Source organism: Diadema antillarum, unplaced genomic scaffold, assembly GCF_040938485.1.
Source record: "Diadema antillarum isolate AM-2024a unplaced genomic scaffold, OU_Dant_1.0 seq00001136_RagTag, whole genome shotgun sequence".
NCBI classification, from domain to species: domain Eukaryota; kingdom Metazoa; phylum Echinodermata; class Echinoidea; order Diadematoida; family Diadematidae; genus Diadema; species Diadema antillarum.
This window is the reverse complement of record NW_027271948.1, coordinates 542,374-568,075: the sequence shown is the minus strand read 5'-3', so window position 1 is coordinate 568,075 and position 25,702 is coordinate 542,374. Positions and strand designations below refer to the sequence as shown.

General features: G+C 38.2%; 2 protein-coding genes across 2 annotated transcripts in view; one reads left to right on the top strand and one right to left on the bottom strand.

Moving 5' to 3' along the window:
* Positions 1-1,619: 1,619 nt before the first annotated feature.
* On the bottom strand, positions 1,620-11,465 carry LOC139744094 (cytochrome P450 2J5-like). Its single transcript, XM_071654551.1, has 7 exons — positions 11,302-11,465; positions 10,760-10,956; positions 8,517-8,773; positions 7,674-7,913; positions 5,286-5,519; positions 2,363-2,591; positions 1,620-1,804 (listed from the first exon to the last, which is right to left on the bottom strand). Exons 1-7 carry the CDS (start codon positions 11,463-11,465, stop codon positions 1,620-1,622), a joined length of 1,506 nt encoding a protein of 501 aa, XP_071510652.1.
* A 6,562-nt stretch (positions 11,466-18,027) lies between these two features.
* LOC139744093 (katanin-interacting protein-like) overlaps positions 18,028-25,702 on the top strand; it is a 44,991-nt gene continuing 37,316 nt past the window's right edge. The window contains exons 1-8 of the mRNA XM_071654550.1: positions 18,028-18,115; positions 19,166-19,236; positions 19,475-19,545; positions 20,341-20,510; positions 20,922-21,034; positions 21,742-21,805; positions 22,700-22,887; positions 24,475-24,723. Of these exons, the coding sequence (XP_071510651.1) occupies positions 18,109-18,115; positions 19,166-19,236; positions 19,475-19,545; positions 20,341-20,510; positions 20,922-21,034; positions 21,742-21,805; positions 22,700-22,887; positions 24,475-24,723 (933 nt within the window). The 5' untranslated portion in view covers positions 18,028-18,108. The remainder of the gene's footprint in view (positions 18,116-19,165; positions 19,237-19,474; positions 19,546-20,340; positions 20,511-20,921; positions 21,035-21,741; positions 21,806-22,699; positions 22,888-24,474; positions 24,724-25,702) is intronic.

The window sequence follows — 25,702 nt, the reverse complement described above, 5'->3', positions numbered from 1 at the left end:
TACTATACATGTACTCGTATTTTTATATGTAACGATATAGTTTCCGACAGTAGTAATTAAGGAAACTCCGTGAAAGACGTTGTTTTAACGAATTTTTGCTCATAGCAGAAACCCTTCGCCGTTTTTCATACATACATAATGTGCGTGTGTGTTTGTATGTATACGTATGATTTGTCTTATTTACATGTAGGGCCCTATGTATTGCACTATATAAACATACTCGTTTGTATAACTTCACTTTGTTGCAGTGTAATGCGAGGGTTCGTTAACATAAAGTCTAGAATATTTCAACTGAAAAAAATAAAAGATCCAATTTGATAAGAAGTTGAGAGGGATGAAATTTACATAATATACGGTATGTAAATATACGTGAATGTAAACAACAGTCCCCAGCTATTTAAATAGGCAAACTCACAATATCGCCTGATTAATTTCATGATAGCCGGATATATAATTTGAAGCATGAAGAGAACTATACATTATCGTTGAAATTATTGTTTCAATTATCGAATTACATGTGGTTGGAAAAGTTAGCCTATGATGCACCAGTCAGACATCAGCAGGTCCAAACAGATGACAGAGAGAGTATGATGAAGTAAATTATTGCTATTATAAACATACTCGAAATCAGCTTGGTACATGGATTGTCATATATTATACTTGGTTTCAGTCGTTGTAAGTTTGAGCAGGCCGAATTGCAAACGGATGATAGCAAACGGTAAGGAAAAAAGACTCTAAAATTCAAACGACAGTAATAAACTGTCATCATAGAGTAAGAGAATCATTAACATGGCATATCAGCAGATAATACTCTACAATATATCCTGTATTCACACAATGCACTACATAGAGTTTCAGCCGATAATCACATTCGAATCGAAGTTTCTTCAATGCCTTTTGAAACTAATTATTGCTAGAAGGCAAATAAGAATACAGGTTTATCTGAAATGCTTGTTAAACTGGTCTGTAATGAATATGATTATTAGAGGGATGGCATATAGCATTGGTTGAGGTGAGGATTAAGTATTTAACTTTCTGCGAAATACTTAGAAACCATTGCACTTAACGAGCTATCAAAGAGCATAGAAATCTAAGAGGAAATCAATTGATGAAAATCAGGTGTGAAATGACCGAGATATAAAGAAGGTAAAACAAAGCGATCCTAATTAAAGACGGCTCCCGCCTTTTATTAGGACCGCTTTATTTTGGATTTCTCAGTAATTTCAAAACCAATTTTCATCAAATAAACTTTGAATTCCTCTTAGAATTATATGGTCTTCGATATTTCATACGAGGTTTCTCATTATCTCAAAAATTCATCATAAAAAAGGAAACGTTAGAAACTTGAAGCCCCATCTCAATCAAAACTATATCTTCCTTATCAGGTACACCTCCACGCCATGACATTACACTTTCTTTGAAATTAGATACATTCGTCACGACTCTATTACACTGTTGTATTTTGTAAGTCATCATATGCAGTGTAATATGTACGTCAGTTCTAACTGTATTTGTAAGACTGGACTGACCAGTTGTCCAGATGGTGATCATCCATACAATGTTAGTCCAAGATCATTATTGACGTATAGAATGGTTTATCCGTCACATCGTCATCTGGTTTAATTTTGTCTGGCGATGACACAAGCTTGGAAGGGCCCCGTGTTGAGGGTGGCACCCAGAACTCCTCGGTGAGAGATCGTGGGCGAGTGGTCCGGTTTCCTGATGGTAAATTGGTGGAGAAGACTGGAGAAAAAAAGAAATGTCTCCATCCGTGCCAGCTGCTCGCCCAGACATACACGTCGTCCTGTAGTGAAAGAGAAGATTAAGCGCAAAATTACATGACGTTGAGCATAAGCATGATCACACTCATTTCCCTATCTGTCGAAGAGGGCGTTTTATTTCTCAAACTTTACAACATTCAAGATCCGAGGACACTGGTTTCACACATCACAATCTTTGGTCAATGCCTACACCTATCCGTCTCTCAAGACCAAACAAATTAAAACTCGACTTAAATATTAGCCTTATTCAAAGTTTGAAAACAACTATTATGTATCTGCATTACTGTGCATTTTACTTGTCTTTGCTTGCACCTTTGCAGGGCTTTAGAGCGACCAATTCATCATGATAAGTTTAATCTATCTGTCATTGTTTAAACTGAAATTGAATCACTGAGTTAAACAATGATATATTAATAAATTTTTGTTGACTACAATAATATTCTGAAAGCAACCTTTTGCAAGCCGATTGCAGACACTATCTCTTGACACTGTGAGAAGGTAATCCTAAATAGGGTTTCATTTTGAAAACAAACAGACAGAAAGTTTTTTTGTTTTTTTGTTTTTTTGAAGATTATTCTCACCTGTGCTGAAGGGAACAAAGTCATCTGGTTTCAGGACACGCCCATCTGGTCCCAGGAACCGATCGGGATCAAATGTCTCGGGGTTATTCCAACACCTCTCGTCGTGGAGAACGTGCCAGATGTTTGCATAGAGAACGGTCCCTTCCGGAACGTGGTAGCCGGCCAGGGTGGTGTCGGCGGCGGCCTTGTGCGCCACACCCAGGGGCACCACGCTGCTGAGCCGCATGCACTATAGACATACAAGGGCAACATAACAGCCAACATTAGCAAATTTCATCACTGTCACGATTACCAATTCAATAACTTCTTCACCATTATAATTATCATCATCATCATCGTCAACATCATCATTAGTATCATTATCCTTAACATCATGATCATTAAAGCTGGTCTTCTACGAAGTATTACACCTGCCTACGTATACGATAGCATGGCTATCTAAACATAACGATGCCAACGGAAAGAAAAAAAAAACGTGATATGACATTCATTACAAGTAAAATGCTGCTCTTGATATTGCTTTGTCTATCGACGGTTTCAATTCTTCAGTTCTCAGTGAGACCAATCTAATGTCCCTCCTTGATTAGGTTTTGTTACTGGTTGCGAGCTCCATGCCCTTTCCGATGGATTTATCTTCTTTATTTTAAAGGTGACAAGACAACTTGAATGTTAAATGAGATACTTCCCAAATCTTCCAGTATTCGCACTAGAATTCATTACGGTAAGAACAATACATCATCGTTTGCCTTGTTTCTACTTTGTTTATTCATTTTGTTTGCTGCGCGTCGCACGTAATTTTTGTTTTGTTCTTTTCACGGCGTCTAGGAAACCTGAGCGTGGTACAAAAGTGCTTCTGTTTTCATCCCTGGAAATATCAAACTGAGTTTATCATATTTGTTTGATAGATACTTTATTTTCTGCAAATCAATATACATAAGTTACATAATCATGAAGATGCAGGAAATATACAAAGTAAATTTTTTATTATCTACATCAATGATTTTCCCAAATCTTCAAATGTTCTTTCTTTTATATTATTTGCAGATGATTCTAATCTTTTCTTTTCTCATTCAAATCCTCATACATTAGTTGATGTCATGAATATAGAATTGAATAAGATAATGCAATGGCTAAGAGCAAATAGATTATCGCTTAATTTGCAGAAAACAAATGTGATGTTGTTTAGTAATACCCTTGATAAATTGCCACATGATATAATTTTTGAAAATGAAGTGATAAAACAGGTTTATTCTGTTAGATTTCTTGGTGTAACTGTAGACAGTAAGCTTTCTTGGAAACAGCATATAGATTGTATATGCCGCACTATTTCCAGTAACATAGGTGTAATTAATAAAGTAAAGTTTTGTTTTTCTGTTAAAAAGTTGCTAATGTTATATTCAACGATAATTTTACCTTATTTAACGTATGGAATTATAGTATGGGGAAATACACATTCAACTTATTTGGATAAATTATTATTGTTACAAAAAAAGCACTTCGAGTAATATGTAATACCTCCAAATATTCCCATACTGACGGATTATTTGTGGAGAATAAGGTTTTAAAAGTAAGGGATTTGTATTATTATTACCTTGGTCAATTTATGTACAGTTTGTATAATAAGTCACTTCCTTCAGTTTTTGAACATATGTTTAATAAGAATAAAAATATTCATAAATACCCCACTCGTCAAACAGATGAATATCATTTGCCCCTTACCCGAACTCTATTTACAAAATCCACGTTTATCTACAGTGGCCCAAAATTTTGGAATTCCCTTGAGAAAGATATAAAAGATTCCATTAGTTTGAAATCGTTCTCTAGTAATTTAAAGAAATATTTGATTAGCTCATATGTACCCCATGATTAGTTTGACTGTTTGGAATTGTTGTTCTTTTTCTTCACCCTGTATCGAGAATGTTGACCTGCCCTTCGCTCTCTCTACTCCCCCTCTCCCCGTCCCGCCCTCTCTTTCCCTACTCTCTTCTTTGTGTGCACAATGTATGTGGATGCATACATGTGTGTGTACGTGCGTGTGTGTGCGTATGTGTATGTGGGTACGTGTGTGTGCTTGTGTGTATGTGTATGTGTGTGTGTATGTGTGTGTGTGTATGTGTATGTGTATGTCTATGTCTATGTCTATGTGTATGTGTATACATGTGAAAGCGTATACACTGTACTTCATTTAACCATCCGATTTGATTGAATGAAAACTGTATACTTTCAATGATTAGCTTGTACGGTACATGTATCGTTGTATTGTGTTATAAAGTCATATATAATTAATGTATTGTAGTAATGTAACGTAAGTGAGGGGACTGCAATCTACAAGTTCGCTTTTTAGCAGCCCCTCAATTTCCATTTCCATGAAGTTCTTTTAAGAACCAATATGTATTATTATGTTCCAATATATGTAATCATGTCAAAGTGTATTACCTGTGTTTGATTGGAAATGAAAATAAAAAAACATGCATGTGAACATGCATGTGTGAAATGAAATGAATGAATTCAACGCAGAGTCGTTTGACTTGCATAAACCACGATACATATAAGTACATAATCATGAACATGTAGGAAACATATAAAATAAATTTAACACAGTCTTTTGACTTGCATAAACAACGATATGAAAGAAATATAATATACAATATGCATGTCTATGCAGCAGTGATAAGAATAACATTTATAGTTAAGAAACGATTATGCAGAGGGCCGCCAGTATAAGCATTGCTTGAAAAGATGGCCGGCCCATCCGTGCCCGCGTGATCCTTAATAAAACAGCATCTGTTATTTTATCACGCTTAAAACGCTGTATCATTCATAGTCGGTTGGATAATTTGTGTGTAATCACAGAATCCGGCATCAATTTTTTTTTATTGAATGTACCTGTATGAAAAGTTAAAAACAGCATTTTGAAACTTGCCTCCAGTATGACTGCGTTTGTGTAAGGTAAAATCTTTCTGTCCTGCAAGGTCGGAAGGCGATTTCTTCCCACAACGAGGTCGAGCTCGCTCTGCACCTTAGACTGGACTTCGGGGTTCTCCATCATGTAGATCATCGACCACTTCAGCGTGGTCGTGGTAGTCTCCGTACCGGCCAAGAAGAGATCATTGACCGCGGCCTTCAGATTCAACAGCGCATTCGACGCTTGGCTCTCCTACATGGGGTCGAAAGAGAAAGGTTTAGATGGACTTGGTTATTTGGATTATTGTGGAGATGAATGAAGGAATGCCCTGCTTCATAAAGAAGTACATGAGGCTGATGAAGACAAATATTAGTCATTAGTGTCGTTCAAATTACTCATTCACCCTTCAGTATACCTTCGATTCCCTTTTGTCTCATGACAAGGACGAAAATGATAAAAATCTAATAAACAAAATGATATTCTATTTATAACAATAACAAAAATTATGAGAAAAGAAGAGACAAAAAGAGATTATAACGTTAACGGGTGTGATGATGATAACAAAGAGAATTTTTGCAACCATAACGACCCTACGGTATTCAGCCAGAGCGTCCTGGCATTATCAACCTCCTAGCAGCAATAGGTCATCCCACGAGCCTGACGGCCAACGAGCTCAGCACTACGCAAATAAGGCCCGTCGACTGGGCTCGACACTACGCAAATAAGGCCCATTAGTCCGACACTAGGCAAAAAAAAAAAAAAAATCCTCGAGACCAATGTTAAGCTCCGCGATGTAAATTCGATCTTTACTGATGAGCCTTTAATGATGAGAGTAGGAGCAGGGAGGTGCCCCCTTCCTGGTAGGAGTCATGGGCCTTATTTTGCGTAATGTCGAGCTGGTGGACCGTATAGCTCGTGGGTCTAAAATTGGGCGCTGAGTGTCTATCTCGTGGGCTGTATGACTCGTGGGTATCGGAGTCAAGACGTACATTCGCAGCCACGCCAGGCAATCATATTATATTATATCTAAATTAATTGTTTTGCTGATGTGACTTTATATATATATACGCTCATTCTGAGCTTCAATGTACAATTTTTATCGATAAAAAAAAAAGAGAACAACACCCATAATGTCTGACTTGCATCATAGTTTAAATTCATGCAAGGTCAGGGTGTTTCTCATTCTCCCTCTCTCTCTCTCTCTTTCTCTCTCGCTGAACTTTTGATTTTTAACCAAATCTCTTGTGTCACGTGGCCCTGATATACTTAAATATCAGTTTGTCTGTTCACGGGCCTTTTAACAACAAACTCGTTCTGTATTCAGTTTACCATCTGCATGTCAAGGGGCGGCTCCAGGAATTCCGTAAAGAGGAGGCGCCTTTAAAGAATTAAAAGGGGGCCCGTGCCCCCCCCCCCCCCCATTTTTTCTTTTTATTTATTTTGTTTTACAAAAAAATAAAGGGGGCGCGCCCCGTACGCTCCCCCTGGATCGGCCACTGATGGCGTACGAATGTCAACAACACATGCTTTCCTGCGGTATCATGCGATGTTGTCACAATCGCACATGCATGTCGTAATCGATCGACAACGCTTACTACTGGTTCCAATCTTCATTACAAAAAAAGAGGAAGTTTATGCAAGGTAACAAGGACAGCTGGGAAAAGAATTATGACGACGACGCTATAGCCCAGATAAGAGGCGTCATTGCGAAACATACACAGTGGGTTGTACATGGTCGCTGATTTATAAATTGATTCAAAGATCCTTCCATTTGTTTGTCAATCACGGCGGATTCGCGCGGTGCCTTTACATCTTCCCCGCATGGACATTACTTTCATCACTTCAATGCAATCAAGCAAAGTCAATTGACACTCAATCGAAAACGTAGAAATGCGGTTGGGCCTGAAATAGCCAGCCCTCCTTCCACCATTCCCGGAGTCCACCGGCCTCTGCACATATCCAATCAGGAGAACAGATCAAGTTTGTTTGTTTGTTTTTTTATAAAATAAAATATGGCCTTCTCTAGTGGTGTTACGACTTCAACCATTTTCTGTATGCTTCCTCCCTTATTTTTTCCACTCTTTGAAATTATAAATTGTATATTGTTACTTTTCGATGAATTTTTCAATTGTGATGATTGATAAAGACCTACTGATCGAAGCCTTACATTTTCCTTGACATATGCTTGATGTGTATTAGCTTAAAATTGCTCAGTTTGTATCCCTCTTTGTCTTTCTTTAAGACAAAAAAAAAATGCTCAATTACTATATGAAAGGAAAAAGTATGATTATGATCATGATTCATAGCATTTACGTAAACAGCCACTGACGTCATGACAGAAAGACCAATAGGATAGGAGAATAGGAAGGAGCTCAACTGCTGGGAGTGACATCATCAAATACTCACGGGCAGTTCGTTCATCCTATGGAGGTAGAGATCGATGAAATCGCGAGTATCGTCTTGATCGAACGTCTGCTGATGTGACCGAATCATCTGCCCGATAAATCGGTCTATATCTCTCATGCACCTCACCAACCGTCGGAAGGGACCCACGGGGAGTTTCGCCATCAAGGATAGGAGTGGGATCTGCGAGGTTGTGCCTCCGGTGCCAACCAGCTCCATTAGGTCCGTCAGACTATTCAGGATCTGCATTTGATTACCAACAATAATCATATAATATGATTATGATATGAGAAGCATTTTGTCATTAATCCACTTGATCTGTCTTTTCATTGATTCACATTTCCATGAGCACTTGACAGAGAATAAAGAATTTTTAATCCAAGTACTACGATGAAATGAAAAAAAAAAACTCGCAAGAATCAATACTCATTATAATTATGATAAATTATGTTAATGATAATCATCACCACACCATTATCACCATCTTCCTCCTCATCATCATCATTTTCATCATCACGATCATTATCATTATCATTATCATTATCATTATCATTACCATCATCATCGTCATCGTCGTCGCCATCATCATCGTCATCATCATCAACACCATCGGCATTATCATCATCATCATCATCATCAACATTATTATCATCAACATCATTATCTTTATTAATATCATCATCAACGCCATCATCTTCAGTAATATCATCATCATCATTGTTGATATTATCATCATTATCATCATCATCATCATCATCATCATCATCATCATCATCATCATCATCATCATCATCATCATCACGACCTTTCTATAAACTGCAATAGCTAAGGGAAATCTTGAATAACCTGACAAAATTCTCGGTCCGAATATGTGTACTGAGTTCCAAAGACCACAGAGCATATTATGTTGGACACGGCGCTGTTTAGGAGCGCATGGGGGTCGAAGGGGCGGCCCCCAAGTTCCTTCATCGCCGCAGTCAATTGCGAGTTCTCTGCCGCTATGATATCTTCGTAAGTTTTCTTCCCCACGCCGAGTCTGCGGAACACGGAATGCACGAATTGCCGCTCGTCTCGCCATGTATTTCCCCTTGAAAACAGCACACCTGAGAGACAGAGAGAGAGAGAGAGAGAGAGAGAGAGAGAACAAAAAATATATATATATATATTTGAGTGCCATCTGCACTTCATGTCATGGGAAGCGAAACGTTTCGACAACCAGAAGAAAATAACGCATTTTGCAAACAACATAAAAAAATGAATTGAAAATAAAGACACAAGCAGTACACCATCTATACTGAAAACCTACAATTTTCTTTACATTCCCATCCCTTCCCCGAATTCGCCATTGCCCCACAAAGGAGAATAGGTACATGAAATGAACAATTATGATTGCATATGTTACAGGTACTTAGAACATCATTGAAAACTGAGTAGACCTACCATCTATACCTGAGCGTATTCACAAGGTACCCGATCTGCCGATATAGGTGTTACATTTTGAAGCAAATTTAATTGAAAGATTTAGTGTGATTATCGTCATGTACTTGTATAAGGTTCATGATCTGGTCAACCTAACTTGGAGAAAATTCATACATTGTGCAAATATGTCCTTGTTGAATGATGTAAACGAATTATATCTACGGAAAATAAAACAAGGGAAGCTATAAAAGCATAAATTCACAGACAAATTATGCGGGTTATTCCCACCACCCCTCACCCTTGCCGATGGGTTCGTCGTTTTTGTTTTCTTTATTTGTTTATTGCATTTAGGGGTTTAACCCCTTTATTTATTTATTCATTCATTCATTTATCAATTTATGTATGTATGTATGTATGTATGTATGTATGTATGTATGTATTTATCTATTTATTTATTTATTGTAAAATTATTCATGTATCAATTCATTTATTCTTTTTTATTGCTTTTTTTTCGTCATCGGATTTGGGGAGAGATCGAAGTAGCAGCAAAAAAAAAAAATAGTAATAGTAATAGTAATGGTTTGTCCTGACCCACCGTCATTGGGTCATATGTCTATCCTGTATTACCATGGCAAAGGCAAAATTTGTTGTCAATAGTTATTTAGAGTAACTCGGAGATATTGGATGGGGTTCTTAGTGTCCCCCCGTCCTCTCTCTCCTCGTTTTTGTTACATTAGGATATGACGAAATAGAATATTGCAGGGATCACGGATGGGGTATGATGGGATAAGACAGAGAGTGAGATAGGACATGAAGTATAGGATGGGACAATCAATAATAATCAATGCGGTGATCAATTAGATTTTTGTCAATTACCAAAATTTGTAAATATCACTACATTTTAACTTGTTCTCTGACAGTTTATCAGTAGAGAAATTATGCAAACAATAGGAAAGAATCAAACAGGATAGGTTAGAATATTGGATAAGATTATTATTTAGGAAAGAGGATGAGATGTGATAAGATATGAGATAGAATAGGATATGATTAGACAGGCCAGGGTATGTAGAATGACCTATAGCAGAGGATTATTATATAATATGATAGAATAGGATATGATAAGATAGGACAGGACAGGATAGGATAGGATTATCAGAAGCGGACCCCCCCCCAAAAAAAAAAAAAAATAAAAAAATCCGGGGACCATTTTTTTTTATCTTATCTTTTTTTTTAAACTTGTAATTTTATCAAATACACTGTAGTGGTGTTTTAGATGCAAGAAAACGCCATTTTCACACACAGATTTTCAAAAATTCTCCCTACTGTGGGAGGGGGGCCACCCCCTCCCACACCCTCCCCCCCCCCTTTATAAAAAGCTAGATCCGCCCCTGATTATGACGGGATAGTATAAGACAGGATAGGAGAATATGATAAAATGAGGATAGGATAGGAATAAGATAGGATAGGATAGGACAGGATGCGATAGGATACGATACGATACGACAAGACACGATACGATACGATACGATACGATACGATACGATACGATAGGATGAGATAGGATAGGATAGGATGGGATGGGAGTGGTAGGATAGGATTGGACGTACAGGATAAGATAGGATGAGATATAGGATAGACTGGATGGGGATGGAATGCGACAGATGCCATACCGTGATTGCTAGTTCCCACGACATCTCGACGCAGCTCGCTGTTCTGTCGGTTGTTCAGGAGTGGGTTTTTAAACGCCTCTTTCATGACGTCACTCGTGTTAAGCAACATGATGTTGGTAGGACCGAACCGGAAGTGAACGATGGGCCCGTATTTGTGGGCCCACGAATCAAACAACGTGAGTACATCCTTTCTCGACCTATAGCATGTACAACAGCAACAGGAACAAAACATGAATGAATTCTGTAGAATTAAGTCTTGGCTCCGTTCAGACTTTGTGTAAGAAAATAATAAATGCGTAATGCCTTGTCATTGTATAGATCATAATCAAAAGGAAAACTTCCGCCGAAATGACATATCATACTCGTGACATCTTACATGTGCAGATCGTTTGTGACACCACGTTAGAGCATATAAACGGTAATATTAGTGTTGTTTCTCAGTTGATTTATGGAAAAAAAAAAGTCCTGACAAAAATATGGGGTGATTGATGTATTGGAGGCATGGACTGATGGGATGTTCATCATTGGGACACATTTTGTACCTGAAGAGTTCCCATGCGACACCAAGGAAGGGTAGCCCCAGCGGGCCGGGGGGAAGGTTCTTGGTAGTTCGCTTCACGCACAGCTTCACAACCCAAGCTACAAACAACACCACTGCTGAGGTCGTCAGTGTGTGAAATAGGCTAGCCGAGGCTATCAGGTACATCTGACAGAAAAAAAAAGAATGAAACAACGATGGATATCACATTTAACCGCTTGCCCTATATCATTAAAGGAAATTGATTTGGTATAGAAGAGGTCACTTGATCGTACATATAATAACAGTGGCGGGTTCAGGCGGGGCGCGCCGGACGCGCGCCCCCTTTATTTTTGTTAAAAGAAAAGAAATGAAAAAATGGGGGGGGGGGGGGGGGGAGGGCGTGCGCCCCATTTTAATTTTGTAGATGCGCCTTCCCTTTACGGAATTCCTGGATCCGCCCCTGCATAAGGAAAGAACATAACACATGTCATATAATTGACTCGTTCGGGATCCGCCCCTGCATGAAAGGAACCAACATAACACATGTCATGTAATTGACTCGTGAATGCGACTGTCGATCAAATTGCTTAGTATATCGGGGATACTTTTAAAGTTCCAAAGTCAGCTAACGGAAATTGTCGTGGTTTTAATTGACATTGAAAGTAATGTCCTTGAACTTCTCTGTGAGTGTAGAATTGTACCCCTCATATTGTTTCGCTCGTGAAATGACACCACCGTCATAATGTCGCGTAAAGAAATGTTCCCTTTTATTTTCAGGGAGTGAACCATATACGTTTTTTTTTTTTTTTTTTTTTTTTGTCATGTACATCAATGCAAAGTGAAATGTATGCATTCGTTTCGCACGTTATGACAAGGAAAACTGCAATCAGATATCATCTATCAAAATGGGCATTAAGTGCCTCTTGAGAGCTATCCACGCTTTTGTTTGTGTGTGTGCTTGTGTGTGTGTGTGTGTGTTTGTGTGTGTGTGTGTGTGCGTGTGTGTTCTTCTGAAATGCATTTCTTCATACAAGAGTGTATAAAGTAAGTTATATTGATGATCGACTTTGTGCACGAGATAAGTGAGAAGTGAGGCGAAAGGAACGACATGGTCACAAACATGACTGGAAAGGCTACCCTGTAAAAGGCTTTACCTGAGAACCGGCCTAGTATAGATAGTGCTACTTTGCTAACAGTCAGGCAAATTGATAACGCGATCATTTGCCCTTCTTGGCAGTTACACCATTCCCTGAGGCCAAGTGGTTTTTTTTAAATATTCAATTCAGTTTTTATTTTTCATCTAACAAAGAGTAAAACAAAATATAATTTAATGCATCGTAGTACAAAGCATGCGTAAAAGTATCACATTGTTTGATTAATTTCAATCAAGGAATCAAAGAAAACAGAAAAGTTGGTGATGTTATACTCCCATCTTTTCTCCCCCATGCATTTCTTGATTATCTTACACACGGACTTTAATGTTTAGTGACCTGTTCGTGGACGGAATGCTTAACATCTGTCATCTCAACTTGTATATGGATTCTATTAGTGATTTTTTTTTTCTACAGTATTTGTAGGCCTAAGTGACTTTCAACCGCTTTGTTCTTATTGACACTGTTAATAGTGTTTTTTTTTCCTGACACAAGCGACTCCCTATACATAGTGATTGCCATGCCCTCCCATCCGAAAATCACACACCAAAATATCCGTTTACTAATTTAGCAGATGAATATGTATAGGTGCTTCTCTGAGTTCGAAAGACAATACAGTAATGGCTTATAGGCCTCACCTTGACTTGTACTGCTTTATTTTTGTTAAAAGTAGTGCGGCCGTTTCGCCTGTGAATACGATATATATATAGGTGCGTTAATTAGTATTGATCCCGAACGTATTTTTCCATTTTTAATTTCTCCTCACTGCGGCCACATTTTGAATGTACAGCACACAATTTTAAAAAGATGAAATGAGTTCGCATAAGTAGATTTCTTTAAAGAATGATTTTGTCACAATTCAAAATGCTTTCACTTTTGAAAGAGCACTTGATTAACAGCTTTCAAAAAGCAGGGGAATACCATTATTACTACCCTTAATATTACTTTGTAAATATCAAGTTGATGGAATGTGTAATTTTCATTAAAAATGATTTTCTTTATATTGTTGTTCACACATAACGTCATGGACTCTAGTAGTCTCTTTATCCAGTGATTACAACACCAAAATTTTAAAAATTGATAACTTTTGCATCGATTGTCTAATTTTCCTCAAACTTTCACCGATGTGTTCTGCTAATATTGCTGCTTTCACGCAATCCATACTGCTCTTTGTGTTTTGGTTTTCTTTAAACGAAATTACCACGTGCTACAGAAGCCTCTTCCCACGACAAGCTGAGACACCAGTCAGTGACATCATATACATTTTGCTTTGTCTTATTAATAATAATTATGCCACTTGCCCGCACCGACTCCATGGAATCATGAACGCTATACAACTGGAAATTGTCTTCTTGGCCAAAAAGTGTTCATCTAGCTGCCTTATGATAGGCCTTTCTTCCATTTCACACTCTCCTGCCCACCACTCAAGATGATACAAGAGAAACTAACCACAACAAAAATAAAACAAAACAAAACAAAACAAAACACAAAAACACAAAACACGAGAAACGAAAAACAAATTTAGAAACAGTATGAAGTTTTATCACTGTCTTGTTTGGGTATCGAAATCTTTCAAGAGCTAGTACAAACGAATACATATGAATTATTATCACCAGTGACTACTGAAGGTTGTTACTATAGAGTCTTTCGCAGTTTCCTTTCTCATACAAGCTGCAACTCATTTTCTTGACGTGTGCAGTCAGACCAGAGTATATTGTTTTGCCCTTGTTCAGAGAGTAAATATCCCGAGTGTAAAAAGTACAGTCTGTCTGCTTATACTACAAAACAATTCCTCCACCATCCCTTATACAGTAGTCCTAAAGTTCTTGTTGCCTACAGGAACAAAATATATTTACTGTACATTATTTAACTTAAGAATGTTTGAGTAACTGGTAAAACTTGAAAGCTCAATCAATTACTAAAAAAAGAGAAATCATATTTTCTGTAGAGATATGTCAGTGTGAATAAACATTCCCTGCACAAAATAACTCATTTTGTCCTTTTCCTGTATGCGTTTCAAAACGTGATCCGCGCGGAACATTTGGATATTTTATTTGAATCGCTGTGTAAGAGATGCTTTATGAAAGCATACGATCTGTCAGTTACTCTTTCCCCCATCCCATTGTGTCATGCTTCAATGGAAATCTTTGGATTCTTCGGACTCTTCGGATTCAGTGTCTTCCCAGGAAACGTAATCATAACTTAGCTTGATGGAGAGATCACGAGGAACAGTTAATATATCTTAATATACCTTTTTCATACCCAAACATTGCCTATATTTCTGGCAGGTTTAGAGTCAAATCAGAAAACCCGTATTGGTCCAACTCAGAGAATATTTTTCGCTCAACTATTAACCTGTAAGCAAACTCACAACAGCACTCTTTAAAATAGATTTGGTTGAGGTGCCACTGAAAGACAAAAGAAAAGAGGTTTGACTCAGAATTGCGGGATCAATTGAAAAAAGAAGCCAGTTACTTACGATTGATGACGGCGAATTGACGGGAACTCTCCGAAACAAAGCTGGACGCAATGATCTGAAGTCACATGGACAGCTGGGCTTTTGTCACCTATATTTATCATCAAGAGCTAGGGAGGGACTCCGTCACTGGTATTATGCCTGTGCGGTCCAAGAACTATTGCACTTTTATAGTACACAGCAATCGTGGTCGTTATTATGATTGGCCCCAATCAAGGAAAACTGAGGGCGATGTAAAAAAAAGTGAGTTTTTTATTCACTTTTATGTTCTTTCGTTCGTCCAGGAAGCGAGGTGTCAAAACGATAGATAAGCCAATAGATGTTGGTAGATCAGTGAGGTGAGCTCAAGGACACATGAGTGAACTTTGTACAGACTTTTAGCCAGTTGTCAAACCTTTGGTGACGTCGCTGTGACGAACTTATTTCCATGAACTGTTTTTTTACTCGTATCTTCCCAAGTATCTTCCCTCTCATTACATAATTTATTTTCAAAGAAATGGAGCTTGCATGATCGCTGTAGAGAATGAATTACCTGACGCACCACAGAGTGTTCGTTGGTTATTTTTTTTTAACCTTATTTATAGGGCTTTACACTCCGATACCGCTTTCCCTGAAAGGCATGATTTACCACTTGCAGATGAAACAAAAGCCCAGCTTTAGTGTTTCAAATTAGTTCTAAAATGTCAGCTGTGGATAGAAACAACCAATGTAAAAAAAAAATCATCAGAAGTATTGTTAGATATACAAAATGTGAACAATAGTTATAATAAAACTGTTTCTTAGAATAAACTCTGTATCAATACAGGTATGGTTTGTAGAGAAAAAAATAATGATATCTCCTTATATTTTAGGTTTTATTTCGAAATGCTTATTGGATTATGGTAGGATGTTTTGTGATACAACTGACCTATACACATATGCATCCAATGTGATAACTCGATCATTTCTTTTTAAATAACGTACTGCTCCCAGTGGTAAACATTACCTTTAAAGGGACATATCCAGACCAGTTTAAAGATTCTGAACTTAACAGTTAAGTATGACGAACACTACGGTGAAAATTTGATCAATATCGGAGTATTAAAAGTATGGAAGATATGGAATTCCAAAGATTAGTTTATTTTTGTACAACAGTACTTGAGCAGCAATTTGGTAAATGAGTGAGCTGATGATGATCACGCGATGTTATCACCGAACAATTTCCCATTGTTCGTGAAAAACAGCGAAAATGTATGTTGTGGTTTTTTTTTTGGCTAGTGTAAAACATAATTATGTATGAGAGGTATTCTTGTCAAGTAACTTCAAAATAAGGACCCTTTAGATAGGCTCAGTGGCGTATCTAGGGAAAACGGCGCCCGGGGCAAGCGCGAAAATTGCGCCCCTAATTTCTGAAAAAGACTAGTGTTCAACCCCAACCCCATCCCGGTAGGGACTCTAAGCAAAGTCCACATGATATGCTTTTCAAGCCCTTAAAAGGGTCTTTTGAGGGTGATTTAAATGTAATGAATTTTGATAAATTTTGGCGAGCGAGCGCAGCGAGCGAGCCGAAAATTTTTGTATTTCAGCTGACAAAACATGGCATTCTTGTCATTTTTTGCTTATCAAATCTTACAATTCTAATCAAGATAGTGACGGCCTTATAGATAACGATTTATCTATATCAACAAACTGAGTACTTTAAAAAATATTCTAAAGGGGGGGGGGCATTTCATGAAGCATTTTGTCATGAAGCAACTTGTCGGACAAAATTTGCTTTCAGCCAATCAGAGGCAAGGATTTCAGTAGCTTTTAACAGTTTGTCAGACGAAATATCTGACAAATTGCTTCATGAAATGCCCCCCATGGACGCGCGAGTGAGCCGAAATTTGTATTTTTATTTCCGCGTCATCATCACGTTTTGTTCTTGATAAATTTTGGCGAGCGAGCGCAGCGAGCGAGCCGAAAATTTTTGTATTTCAGCTTACAAAACATGGAACTCTTGTATTTTTTTGCTTATCAAATCTTACAATTCTAATCAAAATATAATGACGGCCTTATAGATAACGATTTTTACCAACAAGCTGAAGACTTGAAAAAAATACTCTAAATTAGTACGAGCGAGTGAGCCGAAAGTTGTACATTTCCGCGTCATCAGTACGTTTTGTTCTTATCTTGTTTGATTTTTTTTTGGCGCCCCCCCCCCCCCCCCGTATGTTCGAAACCGTTGGCGCCTTCTTTTGATCCAATTAGCGATCGCTTCAGAACGAAAGAAATTGCAGCCGCTGCTCCGTGAAACATTTTGCCTGCTAAATATAAAATGACATGTGTGAGCACAATAGACATTGTCATTTTGTCCGCGTCATCATCACATTTTGTTCTTACCTTCTTCTTCTATATGAAATTTAGAGAGCGAGCGCAGCGAGCGAGCCGAAAATTGTTGTATTTCAGCTTACATAACATGGAATTCTTGTATGAACACAATAAACATTGTCATTTTGTCCGAGTCATCGTTATGTTTTGTTTTTATCTTTTTTTTATTTCGTTTTCTGCCCCCCCCCCCCACCATTCTTCCTCCCCCCCCCCCCCCCCCGTTTCCGGTGAGTTTCTTCTTCTTCTTCTTCTTTTCTTTTCTTTTTCTTTTTTTCTTTTTTTTTCTTCTTCGTTTTTTTTTTTTTTTTTTTTGCGCCCCCAAGGAGTGGCGCCCGGGGCACGTGCCCCCCTTGCCCCCCCCTAGATACGCCACTGGATAGGCTCACATCAGGATTTGAGACGGGGCATAACTGTATTTGATCACAAAAACGGGAAATTTCATGATCCTCCCTCCTACACTTCTGTAGGCCTACTGTGTGGCGAATTGTGAAGGGATGACTCAATTCACTATTTTGCATACGTAATTCTTATTGCCTGCTAAAAAACTGTTCTGTGAAAACTTCACAATATCATAACCTCCTTACAATTTAATCCTGTTATAAAATTCAGAATTTGGTACCGGTATTTCCTTTTATTTCGGGCCTCTACATTTCGAAAAAGCAATTACACAGTGTATATTGATTGTTGATGGTGTTGTTTTTAATTTTTTCTTTCATCCCGTATCTATAGACCATCGCTGAGGACGCTTTGAATTCATTGCTCGAATTCCATACAAACCCTACAGACAGGAGGCAACGAATATCTACCGATGTTTCTCAGCAGTTTGCATCTTCAATGAAGCTTCCGAGCCACTATGGATAGTAAGTTTAGATAAAGCGAAAGATATGATGTGCGACGTAGGTGTTTCCCTTGTGATTTAATTTTCCTACTTGTAAAATATTGATACATTTCAAGCTAATTGATTCGGATTCGCGCGAGATCGTGTATCAGTCCCACATGCTCAAATTTGCGTTGTCTATTATTATGCTTCTATAGGCAGTGCAATGAAATGCGATGCGATGATATGTGCGATGCGATGCCTATCAAATTGTCGACTTGAGACAATTCAATTAGGTATATTTGACTTTAATTAGGTTCTGCATGCGCATAAAACTAAATTTAATGACCGGAGCCAGTCTACAAAGTAACGTCAGCAGCCCAAACGTTGAGGAATGGTAGGAAACGGCAGATCTACCTTTTTGTGAGTATGACGTGTATATCGAGAGTGTTAATTTAATTGGAAGTGTCTTAAATTTACTGTCATCGTCGACTCATGTCGAGGACATGGACCGGACATCACCATGTCCATGCCAAGCAATTTACAATTCCTTGGTTGGGCACTGGCATTAAGTTGGCATTACTGTGTTGATGCTCAGCATTATACGATTAATAATTTAATGTATCCTGACTGGGAGTGAGAAACTGTGATTTAGGGAAGTAACTGAAGGGGGAAGTTGTTTTTTTGTTTGTTTGTTTGTTTGTTTGTTTGTTTGTTTGTTTGTTTGTTTGTTTGGTTTTTTTTGGGGGGGGGGGAGGGGGAAGGAGCGTTCTTCCCCCTGCCCCCTGTGAGCTTTGAGACGTGGCTTTCATTTGCAACTTTATCAGGGTGACGCTGTGATGGGTTAGGCACATTTGGACACACCTCTGAGTCTGAATATTGGCTCTTGGTATATTAAAGTTTAAGGCATTATCACGAGTACAATATCAGAAGAAAGTGGCTGGGAAGGGGGGGGGGGTAGTTATTTAAGTCATATTTTGTTAACAAACTTATGGAAGAGAGATTTATGTGAAAACAGAAGTGACATATGTAAGACTACTGAGAATTAAATGATTTATGACATGTGATTTCCCTTTTTCTGTCTGCTTTCTAGGACCTGGGGGCTATCGTAAACAGTGGCAAAAGGGAGCGCCAAGTCCCCCAAAGATGGCTGATGCAAGTCAGGTAAACTTGGTCTTGATTACTAATGGATACCATCAACATCACTTGAGAGGCAAATTAATAGTGCAAATGAGAATATCTCAATTTGCTTTGAATGATTGGTCATGCTTTAATTCGATCAAAGTCCTTTTGAAAAAAAACAAATATATATGTTTTAATATGAGACCCAGACTCTAAAATTTATGTTTAGTCAACAAAGTGTTTGATGATGAAGATATCAATATGTGTTATCATTTCACAGACCCCAAGGGGACAATATGATGGGCCTGACAAGTATGATGAATACTTGATTAATCTGCAGCATAAAAACAGGTAAGCTTGTTGTAAAATTGATTATTTTCTTGTTATTAACTTGCGAGTTGATCTATATGTTAGAAATAGGGATTTGGGCAAATGATTCATTGAGCTTGCATTAAGATGGCCCCATTGAATAACAAGTGGATTATTGTTTTTGCTGATTATTTGTCGAACAAAAATGATAATTTGATCATGCTACTAGACATAAGACATTATTTAAAAAGTTGGCATTACCCTTCCTATCCATACAATGGGATTTTGAATATTAAGGTGTCTTGCAAACAGATACTCGGGCTGTGAATGTGGTACTTACAGATCATCATTGTGAAATAAAGAATCAAGAAGGAGACAAATATCCTTGTGAGTGACTGGTCAACTTTTGTCTATTGCCCATCAGAAGATTAAACACACAAAAATAGAGTTGATACGAAATGCTTAATGTAAGGCTTATATGCATGTCTTTAAACAGGGCAAGATGAAAATTTCCTACCTCTGATTTCTCCAGATAAACTTTGTGCTAAGAAGTTTGATGAATTAACCTTACAAACAAGAGCAGCATCATTGACAACAACTACAACAACAGCAGTTACATGGGACAAAAACAACAACAAGCAGCAATAGCAACAACAAATCACCTACCTATTTAAAACAGACCAGTGTATATCATAATGCTGGTTGAAAGATACAATATAAATTATAGTGTACTTTTTACTGGCTTGTGTTTGGAAGAGAAGAGAGGGAGGGGGACGAGAGGAATCATTTGTGGGGAGATACACCATGCTTTCAATTTGATTTCAATATGTGTTGCAGGTTGCTGAAGCAGTTAAAAGCCAAGGATCAGAAGCAGATTGATCTAGAGAGGAAGGAGCAGGGCTTTTCCCTCTACGTCAATGGGGCTAACCTGGGGCTTGGGGCTGTTGGGGCAGGTGTGAAGTATTCTCCCAGACGACCAGCCACAAAGAAACCCAAAACAGCTGGAGGTAAGGCTAATCGGCCAAATGTTACACGATTTGTAGACTGACTACGAGAATGTAGTACCTCTTCTTGTTACAGCCTTCAAATACAAGCTAGTCTTGTTTTGATTTAAGGGTTCTATCATGTAGTTTTTGTTTAAATTAAAGCATTATGAAGTGATAGTAAATTTCTTTTTGTGAACTCATAGTGAGTGATAATTTCAGCAGAAAAGCAGTGCGTTTAAAGCTATCTACATAAAATTTGAAATTGAGATTACATATAAGTGAACTGTGAATTCATGTACGTATGCATCTATTAGTATGTCTGCATGCACTTGTACTGGTACGTTTTGTGTTAATGAATGCATACTATGTCACTGATGTATGATGTATTGCCTATTCTACCATACTAAGTAAACCATTCAACACACTCACCAGATTACCCACGCCGAGCTCTCCTTGGTCAGCTGGATGTCAATGAAGAAGGCGTCGCTGACCAAGATCGAGCCAAGACAGCACCTGGGAAAGTGCATCGGAAAAACTGGACACAGGTGAGTTCCCTTTCCTTAGTGCTTAGGATTGTGCTGCTACTCCTGATAACTTTGAAAATTGAAATAGTGTATGAAGAATCATAGATAATGCACTGGTGGTGATGATGAGAATGATGATAGTGATCACATTATCATTTCTTACCATCCTCATCGTAGGGAGAAGAAAAAATTAGGGAAGAAGGAGGATGAGGAGGAAGAAAAAAACAATGAAAGATATTGAAAATATATGGAAAATGTGATATGCTATTATTTTGTGTATCTCGCAAAAGATTACAAACTGAATCAGGTGTTGATTTTGGCATTGTAAGTTCTGTTGTTAGTGTTGATGGCAATCAGAAAATTCCCGATAGAGCTATTCATCAGTTTCATCAAATGGCATATATTACTTTTGTAAAGAACTTGAAGTGCAAGTGCAGGCAAATCAGGCATAGGTTTTTCATCTCTTTCTCTCTCTCTTACTGTTCTCCCTGTGGCTGCTAAATTCTGATTATGTCAGACACTTGGCAATCTGTCAAACATATTTATCTATCTATGTATCTGTCTGTCTTAATATCTGTCTATCTTGCTATCTGCCTATTTGACTGTCTATTTTACTTTCAGTCTGTGTGACTATTTATCTATCTATATATGTAGCGATCTATCTGTTTATCTCACTATTTGTTTTATTTATCATTTTGTTGTTTTTATTTACATTTTCCTGACCACAGGCTTCTGTGGATATCAAGACAGACAGAGGAGAAAGAGTGAAGCTGAAGTCAAGACTAGCTCTTGGTAAGGTCATGTGACTCTCGGGTGTGAAAGGAAAAAAAAAAACTATGTATGAAATGGACTCGGCCTATAAGTATTGCAAAATGTGAAATAGGAATCAAATGGGAGTCCAACAATACTAGACAACGTGATTGGTGTTAAAATCTGTGAAGTATCTGTTGTAGGATTGATTTACAGCTTTCACTGTGTCACATGAGAGCAAACATATACCAATATATGAAAGTTTGATAGATAGAAAAAGTTTTCATTCACAGATATTCCACTGCTTTAAGACTCCTCATTATTCATCATGATGAGTTTCACAAGTACAGCGTCAGTTGTTTGCAGCTCAGCTATATCCCTTCCACCCATCAAAAAAACGTTAAAAAAAAAGGAGAAAAGAAGTAGAAAAGGAGAGAAAAAGAAGACATAAAACCATTACTTGCTCTGCTGGCTGAAAAGAAAACTATCTGACTGATACTGTATGTAAGGCAGGATATCAAAACTCATGGTTGTATCTGTGTAGGTGTATTGAGATTGACTGAATTACCTATGATGACGCCAAGTAAATCAAAGACTTGTAGAGGGCCATTCAAAGGATCCAATCCTGAGCCTGAGGAGTTCAGTGTAATGTATCGATGGAGTGGTCAATTTATGCAATTTGGATTAAATACATCTTACATGCAGTTATGCATGCATTATACATAATATAATTATACACACAGACATACAGACATACAAAATACACGCAACATGCATACATGCCTGTATATATGTATGTATGTATGTGTGTATGTATGTATGTATGTATGTGTATATGTATGTATGTATGTATATGTGTATATATGTATGTATGTGTGATATGTACATGTATGTATGTGTGTGATGATTCTCACTTTACCACTTGTACTCACTTAGCTGCAGATTACTCGGACGACTTTGAAGTCTACGAGAGCTTGATGAGCCAAGGGGATGATGGAGAGGGGGAGGGAGATGATGAGGACGAAGGGGAGGAGGAGGATAAAGGCGAGATGGTTCAGGAAGTAGATGAGGCAGAGGAGGAACTCGATGACGATGAGGACCATAACCCAGATGACTTCGCAAGGGTGAGTGTAGTTGTCTTTCTGTGTGAACATTGGGTGATCTTACCAAAAGATGTAAAAAAAGACAGACCCTGCTGATTCATGTTTGCATGGATGTGTCTTAACAGTACGAAAAGAAGTTATCGTCTCTATGTTTTTGAGGAGCTACATTGAGGAGACCTGGATCTACCTATAAAGCATCGCTCTTTTGTTTAGGTAGGGGTGGCTACTTCCATGAAGTTCATTGGTACATGTAGGCTTAAGTGCTCTGTTATTTTTGGCGAGTGAACACTTGACAAAATAAGATGTGAGCATGAGAAGTAAGCAAATGGCCAGGGATCCATTGTTTAATAGAACTGAAGCTGAATATACTTGAGCTTTATAGCTTCTAGCTTGTTGGCAATTCTCTGAAAATGGCTACCGAGGAGATTTTGAGGTTTATTGTGTGCATTCCTCTTAGAACACTATGTCTCACCCATATATTAAACAGATGTTGACTTTTGTTGTTATTGTTGGGAAAGAGGATACAGAATGTTCTGACCACATGGTTGCAAGCACTATTTCGGGAAATTATGAGTCATGAGAGATGATCACGGGACTTTGAAACTCCCTCAATACCATTTCAAACCCTCCAGGTGGAATATTTTGTAAATTCTCCCCCATGCCAGTCATCATGTACCCATCATAATACAATGTATCACCTACAACCAAGGAGAGGATGTAGCTAGTGCCATCTGGTCTATGTCACAGTACATCCTGTTTGTAGGAATTGGACAGTATGTTCCGACCACGCGGTTTCAAACGCTATTTCGGGAAATTACGAGCCATGAGAGATAATCACGGGACTTTGAAACTCCCTCAATACCATTTCAAACCCTCCAGGTGGAATATTTTGTAAATTCTCCCCCATGCCAGTCATCATGTACCCATCATAATACAATGTATCACCTACAACCAAGGAGAGGATATAGCTAGTGCCATCTGGTCTATGTCACAGTACATCCTGTTTGTAGGAATTGGACTGGCTTCATGATTGTTGAGTTGTGTACTTTAAGGGTCAAAAGTGCAGAGCAGCATGCAAGGCATGCCAGATAATTTCCTGATCCACAAACAAGGCGCAATAAGGGCTTAAGGCCATACATACATAAACAGTTTACATATGTTCTAAAACCTTGTGACCCAATTTCGAATATCAAACAAACTGATTTAGATTTTAAATCACTATAATATCACTGTAATCCAAAACCGTGTTTTTACATTATTTGATTTAAACACTTATGTTATTTTGCAAAAGTGTTTCAAATATGAAAAGGTTTTTTGCTCTCATGAAATTGTAAAATTTTTGAGATGCAAGGCAAGGCTGCACACTGGCACTGGCCCGATGGTCCAGACCAGTAAAAAATCACTGTTTACCAGTAACTTTTTCATGCATGGACTAAAACAACTGAACAACTGGGTACCTACTTGTCCAACAGGGAAAGGTCAGACCAGTGGAAAAATTGGGTTAGAATGCAGCCCCGTACAAGGTTCTTTATAACATTATATGTGTGGATATATGTACAGTATGAAAGACGGTTGATGTGTGTCTGCCCGTCCTCTGATGACCCACAGCTGACCAGAGAGATGACGGTCATCCTAGAGAGGGGCAGCGACGGCGACAGTGATCTGGAGATCGACGCCAGCCAGCACAACAAGCAGCCACCGCCTCGGCGGCACAAGCAGAAGGCGGAGAAGGTCAAGGGTAAAGGTCGGCACAGGGTTCGTGGTGATGACAACAATGATAGTGACAATGAGGAGGATGAGGAGGAGGATGATGACGGTGTGAACCAACAGCTGCTTCTCAGCATTGAAGATGTGAAGGTATTGGCCTTTTATCAGTACAAAATTCAGTGTAGATTTGTAGTACAGTAGACTCCCGTTATAACAAAGTCCTCGGGAATGGCAGTTTTCTTTCGTTATACCGACATTTTGTTATAACCAAGCAAATGAAACAATAAAAAAGATAGAGCATGTAATGTTGCGGCCTGAATTTTTAGTTCGTTGTAACAGGAATTTCGTTATAACCTTGTGAGTTCTAACGAGAGTGCACTGTATAATGGAAAACGCGTATTAAATTCTGTGAGCACAAAGAATAGAGTATTTAAAAGCCATAGTTGGATACCTCGGTCAAGATAACAATAGGGTTAATACGGGAAGCAGTGTCTGTGTGCATCACTGTATTATTTAGTGTAAATACTTGATGTATCAATCATAATAGTCAACAGTATTGAAAAACACTTCAAATGGTCAGAAAATTGAATGCATTGAAATCACGCATCATTTGAATTTAATGGTGAGTGAGGGAAGAATAAGCATAAATACAAGCTGTTTTGAGTACATGTAGATGCTGTGTTGATTACAGCAGCTTATTGACGGATGGTGTCAAAGCTATGACTCTGATTATCCTTTCGGCCAGTCAAAAGATCTATCTCTGCCATGTGATGATGACATTTCCTGACTACAGAACTTGTATGCAATTACCTTGAACATGAAACATGGTGTCTGTGACTCCCTAGTTAACCCTATATTAACTGGGGGAGGGGGTCAAATTGACGCCCCCCTCGACATTTCATGCCGCGATTCTGCAACGCGCAAAGATTTTACCGCGCCATTTCATGACTTTTTTCCTTGAAGTCTCCTGCATATTTTGAGATCAAATTTGCAACGTCTGGGTACACCGTTTTGAAGTTACATAATGTTTTGCATATGCATGTCGACCCCAAAACAGCTAGAATTAATGATATTGTGTGCAAATCCAATGCAAATTGTGTTTTCTTGTTAAATTGATATAGATGAGATT